At 39.2% G+C, this 13,216-nt stretch overlaps 1 protein-coding gene across 5 annotated transcripts in view; it reads left to right on the forward strand.

Moving 5' to 3' along the window:
• Positions 1-13,216, forward strand: part of LOC122883571 (protein kinase C-binding protein NELL1-like) — a 279,566-nt gene that overhangs the window by 178,429 nt on the left and 87,921 nt on the right. For all 5 annotated transcript variants that reach the window (XM_044212754.1, XM_044212493.1, XM_044212666.1 and 2 more), the window contains exon 14: positions 8,770-8,892. In XM_044212754.1, the coding sequence (XP_044068689.1) occupies positions 8,770-8,892 (123 nt within the window). The remainder of the gene's footprint in view (positions 1-8,769; positions 8,893-13,216) is intronic.

A 13,216-nucleotide genomic window follows, 5' to 3' on the forward strand; every position in this document is an offset into this window, starting at 1 on the left:
GTGACACAGGACAGATCTCTGCTGAGTTCACATCACATCAAGGTGAGCAGCAAGGCCGATGCAGAAAGTGAGCATGACGACTTTGCGTTGGCAAAAAAAAAAAAAAAGAAGAAAAAAACCTTGAAAAATCCTGCCCTGTTATTTTTTATGGGCTTGTCACTGGTCATTAAATTTCACATTATAGAAGTGTTCTGCTTGCCATTATTGAATGAGATGACAGTAGGAGCTTAAGAGATGAGGACATGTTTTAGAAATGTATTATGCAAAGTAAAAGTGAATCATGAGGTGTTGGTTTTACTCATAGATCCCCTAATACACACAGAATCTGTCTCTTTTGTAAGTTTTAGAGACCATTTGCAAAAATGCGCTGAAAAGGGACCAGAAGACAGTCCAGTTTAAGTAAAATATGTGTATTCAGAGAAAGTAACAGAAAACCAAAGGACAAGTATAAATAGGCATCAAACAAAAAGGGTATAAAAATATAACGTGTTTTGTGGAGACACTGCCGTATTTACTGGCAGGAAGAGAGATGGTTAGTGTGGAGAAAGAGCTTTTAAAGGCTCTGGACAGATGCCTCTGTCAGCTGACACATTATTAAATTGGTGCAGAAATGAAGAGCATCACAGACAGAAGTGGAAAAGAATGTAAAACAGAGAACGTTTGGTAAAGATATAAAATATAAAGTTGAATACTGCAAAACATATCATTCAAAAATGATTCATATGAGCATTTTCTGATGATTGTCAGTGTCTGCCAAAACCATAACAAATTACTGTTGATTCACGTTTTCTGATCTGCCACCTCTGTGGTTAAGGTTTTGTTAGGTTTAGGCAACTAAAAGTAGTTGGTTAAGGTTAGGGAAAGATCGTCGTCATGGTTAAAAGAAAACCACTTTGACTGTTTCTAAGAGAGGGGATGAAACCCGTGGTTCTGCCGGACAGACAGGTATTATTCACACAACTACATTCATTACGTCTGTGTATGGTCTTCTGTTGTGATATCATACAATCAAAGAAGTGTGTCCAAATACAATTTTGCACTTACTTCGTAACTTTTAATGATGCTGTGTACAAAATCCCTCGATGTGCTACCTAGTGCACTCTACTTACTTCCTGATGGTGGTGAAAGAAGTACTCAGATCCTTAACTTAAGTAAAAGTACCAATAACACAATATAAAAATACTCTATTACAAGTAAAACTACTGCATCCATAATCCTACTTAAGTAAAGTACATGTATTAAACTGTAAACAGTATTTCACTGTTGTAGCTGGTCGAGGTGGAGCTTGTTTTAACTACTTTATTTAAAGTTATGTAGTCAAGTCCAGTGGTTCCTAACTTAAGGTTGGGCCCTCTTCATGGGTCGCAAGCTAAATCTAAGGTGGCTTGAGATGGTTTAATGGGAGAGGAAAGAATTCTTTTGGACTTTTCTAAAATCTTAACTGTTTTATCTGAAATATTGGATAATTTTACTTCTTTGGGCCTCAAAAAAGTATTTCAATGAAACCATCTAAGAAGTTTGAAGGGGAAAACATTTGAAAGTTGACAAGGGGTCCGACTACTACGCACTGCCATTTTTTAAAAGGGCAATATGTAAGATTTGGCCAGAATTTTAGGTTAAAACAACCAGCAAAACTAACCTTATCAACATAATGTGAAGAAGTAACAGTTCTGACGTCATGTCAAAGACATCTCTGTATTGGGTTGCAGAGATATCTACTGAAATTAGCATGCTAACCTGCTAGCCCCAGCCCATCCTGTGTTGTAATACCACTTGTGCCTTGAGAGGCGATATTCTGATAGTATAGCTCAGGTAGTTCCAGCTGGGAGATGTGTGCGAGCGGCGAGTTTGTTATGTTACACAAGCTCTCTTAACTCTTTTAGTCTAATAAATAGCCTAAACAAAATAAACTCAAAGAATGTCAAGAAAGGAAATATTCTTACACCTATTTTCCTTATCAAACAGCAAAATACAACCGTACACCTTCTGAATTCACGTTTCTCTCTTTCACCAAACTATTACAAGCTTAATTGCCTTGTTAACTCATCGTAAAACACACTTCATTCAAACACTTCACCAAAACCGTCTTGGTTAGTCTTTCCACTGTTCCAACAATTACCAACTCTGGTTTGGTCGAAATAAATCCTTAATCCATTGCGTTAGATGTGAAAAATATTCTGGCTCTACACACTGTCGATGCCTCTCTGCCCGACCTCCCTCTCGCCCCTCTGCCGCTTGCAACTCTCTTACATATTGCCCATTTTAGTGGTCACAACTCAAAAAGGTTGGAAAACACTGCTTTAATCTTTAGCAATGTGTTGTATTTTATAAGTCCCATGCTGTTTTCGGTAAAATCTTCATCTGCAAAGGAACTACAGCTGTGATTTTAAATGTGGTGAAGTACAATATTTCCCTCTGAAATGTAGTGGAGTAGAAGTGTAACATAGCAGAAAATGGAAATACTCAAATTAAGTACAAGTACCTCAAAACTGTACTTAAGCACAGTACTTAAAGTAAATGTACAGAGTTACTTTACACCACTGCTTCCTCACATTTTATTTCAGTGTTTAATTCAGACTGAACATTAAGTGAATTTTACAGCCGTCGTGATTATATATAAAGTTGATGTGAAGAGGCGAGTGGACTCAAATTATTAGCTGTAGGCAGCGCAAATGGAGGCAAATAGCTGTCCGTCAAATGAAAATGTTTCAACTTGAGCGGAAAATTAGCATTTATCCCTGAAGCTTTATGACACCCCTTCACCTACAGAATCAAAAGGCAAAAGGAGATAAACTAGAGGGGAACAGAACAAAGAACTAGTATTCCTGATGAGTTTTTACTGTCACTGTTAGTGCAAATAAAGTAAATAAAACAAGGCAAATAATCATTTTGTGTTCAATCTGAAGCACCTCGTGTAGTGAAAGTGTACATTTCTGCACTGTTGTGGCCCTAAAAGGTCAAACAAATGTGCACTACTTTTTGCTAAAATCCCATGACGCAATGCTTCACCTTTGGTAATTGTGTAAATTACTCTTATGTGACGCCACACCTTTCAGTGATGATGATTCAAGTGTCCAAAATATTATTTTAAGGGAACAGTAAATGACTGAACAATGGACTGATTTCAGACACAGCTCTAGTTCTGAGCTGCCCTCACTGGTGAGAAACATATTGTTTGTCCCAGTAATTCTGTGAAATGGGAAACAACCTCAGTCATCCCACTGATTACCCTGCGTTCTCCGCTGTGTTGACAGTGCAGAAGCCATGCTGAGTTTGACGGCCGCTGTCCGCGGTCCTGATGATCAGTCATTATGCATCATTAGCCCAGCACTTGGGGGAGGTCACCTCAGCATGTCCAGGCCTGATGCCGCATCACTCTATAATCATCACTAATTAGACCAAACCTGATAGAGAAAGGCTGCGCACTCAGAGGAAGCTGCTGTTATCTTCAGGAGAATCACTGAGCTTACTACCGTCAAAGTAATAACTTTCTTGTGACACGATCATTCATCACTGCGTTGCGTTATTGTAATGTAGAAAAAAATGTATTCATTCCATTAATTATTCTGTGAGAGCTGTAATTTATTTTTCAGTCCACCCACCGAACGACAGCTACCACAGCTGATTTTTGAAGCCAGTGTAGAGATGCATTAAAATGCTGTTTCTCTATTAGCCAGCGGGTCTTGGCCCAAAGTATTTTTCTATAGAAATACAAACGTGAAATATTTAAGATGCATTAAGCACTATTTTTGAAATTAACATTTAATCAAATGACTCACAATATCAAACTCTCTGGCACGAGCCTTGTAGTTGTTCTGAAGTGCCTTCGGTGACGCAGCTTTTAGCTTTTATGCATTGAGTTGTTGGAACAATCCGCCCCAAGGATCTGAAGTGGAAAGTGTTAATGTCTTAAAATGTAATCTTAAAACTTTTCACCTGACTTTTGCCTAGAACATTTTATGGCTATTGGGCCTATATATATATATATATATATATATATATATATATATATATATATAGCCCTTTTTTTGCATTTTCAAAAATAGAATGAAGAGAACAAACAATTTCTGCGTGTTATGCCACGCACATTTTTTTTCCCTTGGAGCGCCCCCTAGTGGTCAATTTGAATGAAACTTTCAGGGTATATTTCAGGTACTTTTGTGGACATATTCTGTAAGTTTTGTGATGATTGGTCTGTTTATGTGCTGAGCCACGCCCCTTTTGAAGTTCATTGGTCAATATCTTGAAAACTAAATAAGATATCAACAAGCTTTAAACCACTTTTGATAGGCTTCATCCAATGGTGAGCCACTGAAAATTTGGTAGCAATCGGACCTACGGTTTAGGAGATGTCAAAAATGTGTTTTTCAAAAAATTTAAAATGGCGGAAAATCTAGTTAAGTGGACCAAGAGACTTTTTTTGTAAAGCACATTGAGCTGGACTTGTGTGAGAAATTTCAATTCATTCAGACCTACGGTGTGAGGGGCGTGGCCTGTTCAAAATAGCATTTTTGGACCTTAATTACAGCGCCATCATCTGGAAGCACTCGCACATAATTTCCAGTTAATGTCTCCCGCATAAACAGCAGAATGCTGAGTTATAACTGACCCGTCTGATGTGTGTAGAGGTGTATGGGGTTACTTTATAGCAGCCAGAGCCGCGTTCAGCCCCTACAAAATGTAGCACCACGTTTATTTAAACGGAAATGGTGGTACCTTGAACACCCTGTTGTGTATGCAAGCGCACTGCCTTTTTAATAAAGCAGGGTTTATATACAAGTCGCTGTGATTGGGGAACACCTCTGACACACCCACCAAACGAGAGAAAACGTGCCTCAAAGCCCGTTGCACGCTGCTTCGAGTAAACAACCGTAGCAAAATGGTGCAAACCGTTTTCAGATTGAACTTGCCCCTGGTGTCACTTGCACGTGATTTAACCACGTTAAACATTAAACGTTACCGTTTTGCAAGGGCGCTGTCGCACCGTCCTGGGCTTAGCACCGCCCAAGACGATTGTGAATGATTAAGAAATACAAACAAGCATTTTATCCCCCTATAACAGAATGATAATGGCTTCAGCCAGACCTTTCTGCAGTGCTGGCACAGCGCTAAAATGAAGTGTGGAACGAAGTCTGGTAATGCGAGACTACGACTAAGTATCAACGTTTCGCTTTGCATTGCCTCATTTGAATGGACCTGTTGCCTCTTTTCCCACCTGTGCACCTTGCGCTCTGTGCTAGGCACCAAAATGCCAAAGGATATTAATATCCTACCACAGCGAATTTCAAGGTCAGGAAAATACCAAACTGCTTGTGCTGGTTGTTGCCCTGCCACGGAAATAGGGCCCCTGTGTTTTAGGAGGGATTTATTGCTTATTCAGCTTATTCTCAGTTTTTCACTTATTATCAATCAACTCAGCCACTGCATCTGTCTGTTTATACTTCCAACTCTATTATTTCTATAATTGGCCAGTGGACATAAACAGCATTAATAAGCAGCCGTGGCTGTCAGTGTTTTGATTGTGTTGCTCGCCCCTCCATCAGCTCACAGCCATTAGCACACTGAATATTTAATCATGTAACTCTTCCTCTATTACTCTACCATTAATGCAGCCTACTTTTCATATCCCTTCACTTAAACTCTTACACATCCAACAAGCACTGTTGACATTCACCTCCACTTTATAGTTCAACGTGGGGAGGAAATCCTTGGGAAGAGAAAAGTTAAATAATTTCTTCGACTTGCTTCGGGGCTTCATGAGCACCACTCATTAATTAAGCAGAATGTATTAGTCATGACTCCCACCAAAGCTTTTGCATATTAATTAGGAGTGTGTTTTAGTTAGTGTGTACCTTGTGAGTGGAGGCAGCCTTAGGCCAGGTCCTGACTGGCACTTAAAGACACAGTTCATGGTTTGATATAAAAAGAGATTTCAGGAGTACAGCTCTGTTGTAAATCCTCACAGCAGCATCATCAAAGGTTGCTTTTTAATATATTGTTCATAATCATCTAAAATCATGTTAGATTCTAATTTAAGATGCATTTACTGCAGCTTAATCAGTTTGATGAACTCAGCAGAAAGAATCTATAAACACGTTGCCAAAAATCAATTAATCCCATATTTATAAGCAATAGAGAGATCCATAATTATTATTTCATGTTGTTATAATTATGTTCTTTTTAAAAATGTATGAATCAGATTTCCCTTTTTTTTTTTCTAATAGCGCACTGCCACTAAAGAAGGGTTGCAGTTGCCTCAGGTCAACTCCAGAGCAGCCTCATTAGGATCTTTCAGTGTGGGACTCATTGGCGGAACATGTAGTATGTCATGTGTGACATATTGATCCTTGTGTGATTAACGTGCTGCAGCAGGCTGAAGCAGTGCTGGACAGTGGACTCAAGAAACTAAAGCTGACAGAAGCCAGTCATTGTTATCAGTTTTGAAGACATGACAAACTCTCTACATTTTATGAATCACAATTAATCCATGTATCCAGTATTGCAGAAATGTGTTTTGCATGTCCTCTCAGGAGCAGAGATAAAGTATACGCCTACTTCACGGAAGACATTTGGACATGTGACAGTAGATAAAAGCATTTGTTTGGGAATATGTGCATTTATGGCACATGAACTGGCCCCATCTCTAAGCTCTGAGTTTTAATTCCTTTATTATTTCGGTTGATATTGTTCTTACATAGTGAAATCTAATTCTCACCTGGCAAACCAGAGAAAATTCTAGCACAAGAGCACTAATTGATTTCTAAAGTTGTTACCATGGATCTAGTTTCACACACACACACACACACACACACACACACACACACACAAATGAATTAAATGTCCATATAAACTTCTCAAATCACTAATGCAGCATTATCCATTTTTTCAGTATGTTCCAAAGACTATTCTGAGGTATGATCAAATACAAGTGCAGTTAGCTGCTTATATTTGCCATTTAAGATCAACGTAAGCAAACATAGGTAAAGGGGAACAGCTTATGCTAGCAAAATGGAAGCTTTAGTTTAGTTTTAAAAAGACAAATGGTGGGGTAGCAAAACCAATACTTTGCTCGCCCTAATTGAATAATGGGGATGCATTTGCTCCACTTGCTCCATTGCTCAGGCGCCTATGGTTGTAATTCATTGTAAATCCAAGCTACAACCTTTTCTGAGCCACCTTTCAGGCTGCAGTTGGTGAGTTTTCAGTTGGGTTTCACTCAAGTTTTCAGTGGAATATTCCTTAAACTTTCTCCAAGGTCATCAAAGTCTGACTAAAGTCAGGGATATTTAGCAAACATCTGGAAACCAAAGCTAAAGTTTTGCTATGCAGCTACACATTCCTGACTTACACTATCAGAGCAGCGAGATGGAATTACTGTTTAGTAGAAGGTCTCTTAGTGGTGGTTAATCATGCATTGCCTGCAGCACTAAACCTGCCTCTGTCCTCCAGCTAACAGCAAACATGTAAAAGTCAAGAGAGCAGTTCATGGTACCCAACAGAATATAAAACACTGACCCTGAGCATGTACAATACATACAGTACTGTGCAGTGTACCACTGTGTAAATTAGTGAGTCAGTGTTTCATGAATGAAACAAAACTGGCCATATTTTCATACTGCTGACCTTGCACTGTTTCAGTAATATAATAGTCTTTCATTTTTATGGTTATAGAATGTATCCAGCCCATGAATGATCATGTTACTTTTAATTCAAGGATAGGGAGAGAAAAGCTGGATTTTTAATTGACACAAGGGGACTTGTACTGTAGATAACTATGGCGTAAGCTTCGATTTATAGTTCAGTCTTGGATTTCACTCATTCATAGCACCACCGCAACACTAGATGGATTTTTTATGTGATCTGGCCGTATCGTGCTTTAATTATATTCCCCCCATTGTTTGTGTTTACATTCTTTTATTCACTTTAAGCAACAGTAGAGATGTACTCCTTGTCTCATTACAGTGATAAAGAGCAGCGTTTTTTTCAACTTGCCTCATGTTGTCCTCACAATCAAAACTCTCTACTGGCATTGGAAACTTGTCGTCAAAAACACAAGCAGCCCATGCTGACCAATCACAGTTCTTGTGATCCTCTCGTGGTATCTCAGTAGCTGCCGTAGTCCCATAGTTTTCATTAGCAACTTGGAGTCCATACTGACACTGGGACACTGGAAAATATTGAGACATTTTAAGCAACCATTTCACAATAGCAGACATAAACTCTCTGGAATTAGTGGTTTGAAAGCGTCTAGAAAGCTCAACTTGTTTACATGATTTTGTTAATGTTAAGTGTTGATATATTTCTTGTTATTGTGTTCCACTAATCACTAGTATTTAAGCCACAACATCATTAGGCTAATTGATGCTGATACTGAGCAATCAGTCAGCACACCTGGCAAGTGTCAGCTGTTGCTCCTAACACCTCTACCACCTAATGGTGGTTTCAAAGTAAAACTAGGCTAGAAAAAGCAACTGTGCCTTTGTCATTGTTTGAAGTAACCTTTGTGTTACAGAATTCACTTCATATCCATTTTGAACGTGCCAAGCGGAACTGGTGTTTGGAAACATGGATGTTTGGAAAACTGGCTATTGACAGAAGAAAAGCTCAGCTGTGGCCTCATATTCTCAGCCAACTAGCTTGTTGACTGTCCTCATCAGTGGAGGACATCTCAAAAAGAAATGAAACAACCTCTCCATCTTTCACACAACAAACACACACACATACACACAGCCATTCTGACTGTGGTGTCTCTTTCTATCTCTCCCTCAGAGCATGACGAGTGCGCCAGCGGTCAAAATTTGTGTGATGAAAATGCCATCTGCACCAACACCATCAGAGGACACCTGTGTACCTGCAAGCCTGGCTACGTGGGCAACGGCACCATCTGCAGAGGTAAGTTCCTGCCCTGGAACAGCCCTCCAGACACACAAACACACACACAAATACAGACCCAAACCTTCCACCACATCCTTTGATGGTGGTTGATCCTCTGCTCTGTAACATCATGGTCGGTCTGTTTCACTCCTCCTTCTCATCACCTAACCAGACAGCAGCTGCCACAGAGATGATGAAAATTGATTCTGGACCAGTTTCAGCGTGCTTTTCCACGTGTGCCTTCTCTCCCTCACTGCTCACCCTGGCACCTCGCCCAATTGGCCCTACAGTATCATACAGACGTAGGGAAGGAGGAGGGCGGAAATGAGAAATGTTTTAGTGAAGTATGTGTTTGGTTGTGTGTGTTGTGCATACAGCACTAACAGTTGAACAATATATATACAAAAAATCGAATCTCTTTATAAAAGCCTCCATTCAGCATGCTGCATAGACCTTTAGAGTGTTTCCAGTACACGCCAGCCTAATAGCTAAAGCACTTGTTGGTTGTGTGCTGTCATCTTCAGAAAATTAAAAGAAGGACAGTCGATGACTAAATCAAAGTGGAAAAGTGCCTCACTAAAAGAAAATTAATAAATCCTGAAATAGATACTTAACTCAGCATGGTGCAACATATCATAGTCATTCATTTGGCAAAGGTTTTTTAGACATCTAGGTAACATATCCTCTGTTTGAACAGCATTTCAACGACTACATTTCAATGCAGTTAACAGGGAGCCTTTAGTATGTGGCACACAACATATTCTAGTCAATATTATTGATATATTTTATTTTAATATTTATTTTCCTGATCCTCCACAGTAAACACTCACAACTAGGGCTGGGCGATAAATCATCATTTGTCGACTTTCAGTGGAATTGTGGAATATAGTTAGTTTATGAAATCAATATCAGATGATGATACCTACATTAAAATGAATGTAGGTTAAAGCTATTTGAATTTCTCATAACATTTTTTATATTATCCAATCTTGCTTTGTATAGTTTCCCACAGTTTGTTTGTATAATATCTGTCCTGATGTTTTAAACAGCAGGACTTCAGAGGTGTGATGTGTGTGATAAGCGCCGTGCAGGCAATAGGTGCATAAAGAGACAATTTCAGTATTTTAATGCTGTGCAGTAGTGCATTTTTGACAGCTGCTGTACCCAGAACACAGGGGCTTACAACATGTAGTGGAAATTAATCAAGCTTTGTATAACCCTTACTGATCCAAAGTGAGTTTCGAAAGTTTTGAGCATCCTGCTATAACTGTGCAACCATGATGTTACTTCAGTAGTTTTACACAATCAGTGCAAATGTCTTGACAATAAACATTGGCTTTTGGCCAGAAATAGCCATTTTCATTGGCTGGCCAATTCAGAAATGGCATGTTTAATAAACTCTGCGAGCACATGTTATTGAGTAACAGCAGTCAATGCTCTTCATTTTTACAACAAGAGTGACTTATTGCTGTTTTATTATACCAAAATGATTTCCCATTCAGGGGAAGCGGCACTGTGTTAAACAACTCCTTTATCGAGCTGAATAATAAAATGAAAAAAAACGAAACAAAAAAATATTAAAATGCATTTATGTTTTTTTTTTTTACCAGTTCCATGAAAAGCACTTTGGAAGCTTGCAGTGGCATTTGTTTCTCTATTGTAGTTCTCTGACCCTATGTTAGTGTTAATATGAGTGAATATTTGTGGAGGGCTGTGTAGCTGTTTACATACCCTCTGACATTCTAAGGTGTGTTTGTGTGTGTGTGTGTGTGTGTGTGTGTGTGTGTGTGTGTGCATGTACACACGCAACCTTCAGTTTTAGACTTTACGTTCATGTGTCCACTCAGCCATGTACTGTATGAACTATATTTAACTGTATATTTACACTGAAGGCTGCCGCAGTGGGACATTCGCTGCAGGTTCAGGGCAGATGAAGCAGGACAGTCAGTAGCAGTCCATGTAGGGCCCTTATGGAGTCTGAGGAGACTTGTTAGAGCGTTCGCAGCTTCTACAAGCCAGAGGAGCGTTGCAGCTCGAGCTCCCTGATGTACAACAAATATCACTAGGGTCCATCATCAGAGCTGCAGAAACAGGAGCATCCAGGGAGCTGGACTCCCCGGTCCACCTGAGTATTAACAGCCGTGTTTACACCAGTGAGGTGAAGAGAGGTAAAACGCACTGTATGTATTCAATTTTCTGAAGCTTGGTCGTTGGCTAAGTAACCAGGAAGTCTGAAATGCAATCTCTTTTTCAAGAGACACCTTGCCAAAATGGTAGCATAGAATAGATGACATCGATATTAGGGTTGTGTTTTTATTAGCAAAGAGTAATATACATTATAATCATTCAGGTTGCCATTTAGCTAAAGTGCAGATATGTAGAACATGTGTATTGTAGCATACGAAGTATTTGAACAATCAATTCAATCTTTGAGTTTTATTTATTAAAGATGGTATGTGTTGTTTTTGACTTTTGTTGTTGAAAGTCAAAACTTCATTCTATAAAGGATGGGAAAAGATTTGGTCAGCAAATGTGATACTGGGTTCAGATTTGATAAAAATGTTATTGAACCCCTACTCCAATGGATTTACAGTACATAAAAATCACAACAGTCACAACTAAAGCATTAAAACAAGATTTGAGAGATATGGAGGAAACCATAGCCATGCCCATTTAAAACAGTTATAGTAAACTGCCACACTTCTCATGTGCACAACAGACTGATGTAGGTACCAGAAATTTGTTTATACAAAGTATAAAATGAGTAAACCTATTATTTAAATTGGAAAATATCTGAAGAATAAATGAACAAGACTTAGAATCTCACCAAGCAATCAAGGTACTCAAAAAGTAGAGGTTTGATATGCAGCCCTACTCATGTCTAGTGCTTAATTTGTAAATAAAGAGATCCCATGAGCTCGCAAGAAGCCCTTTCATGTAATTTTCAAGACTGTGCGCTTATGCTTGGCTGATGTCCAAGAGATGGGAATGTTTAGAATATGAATTATGGAATATAAATACATGGAAATTACTAAACATGGTACAAAGACTCTTATGTTCAAGAGGTGGGAGTATCATTAAGCTTAATTGGGCTCTGATTTTCCAAACTACTTAAACATGATCTCAGTAAACTTTCAGCAAAATACGTTGCGTCATGGGATGTCAGTCGCTGTGAAGGAGCATACATCACCAGATGAGAACGGTCCTTATAGGCAACCTCAGTGCTGGTTCCACTAACACAGTGTAAAACGTAATTTTGTTATCACACAATCACAATCTTCTTCAGAGTCCCTGTAATTTCCCTGTGTAATTTCAAAACGAAAATCTAGTCCACTGAATGCTGGGCTGAACACCTTTTTGAGATATTTTGATCATATTTCAACTTATTTAACAGAGGTACAAATTAAAACACGGTTCATTTTGACCCTCTTGCCATGTTCCACCATGATTTCTCACTCATTAAGTCATGATCTGTATCTGCACTGCGGCTCATCACCGTGACAACTAATAATGTTGTCATTAGAAGGACACGACAGAGGAAAGCATGTCAGTCATACCAATGATTAGCGGAGGAAAGTGTGTCATATTATGCTGCAGGTGGTTGTTTGTGTGTGTGATAGATGGAGAGTCAGTGCAAGGGCGACAGAGATAAATTAAGAAAAGCAAGAGGAGGAAAGCGAGGCAGAGGGTGAATGCAAAGATGACGATAGAGGAAAGAGGCAGAAAATGACAGGAGGAGGAAAAAGAAGTAGGTGTTTCCAACTGCACCCCCTCTGTAACACAGGCATTAGGATGGGTGGCAGGTGGGAGGCAGGTCTAGGGAGAGATCAATGCAATTTGCAAAGTGCCTTCCACACAGTTTCTACCTCTGGATTGTCTTTAGGCTTATGCTACACACACACACACACACACACACACACACACTTGCAGACAATATACAACCTGACTGTAGCGCTACCTCATTTTTCACACTGGAATTCACGGTCAATGTGCAAATGATGGAACAGAGCAGCTAGAGAGCTGAATGTCTCAAACAATGTTTAGAATATGAATTATGAAAAATAAATACATGGAAATTACTAAACATGGTGGAAAGACTCTTATTTTCATGCTGGAATATGAAATACACTATGGTAAATGGACACCAGAACAAATTATGTGGGCGCCTGGGCATTACACCCATATGTGATTAACATGTCATTATAAAACCATGGACATTAATCTTCTGCTGACCTCAACCCATCCAACAACTTTGGGATGAATTATAACCCTATTGCCCAACATCAGTGCCCAACCTCACTAATGCTCTTGTGGCAGAATGGGAGCAAATCCTTGCTGCCAG

Source organism: Siniperca chuatsi, linkage group LG1 (assembly GCF_020085105.1).
Source record: "Siniperca chuatsi isolate FFG_IHB_CAS linkage group LG1, ASM2008510v1, whole genome shotgun sequence".
Lineage (NCBI taxonomy): Eukaryota > Metazoa > Chordata > Actinopteri > Centrarchiformes > Sinipercidae > Siniperca > Siniperca chuatsi.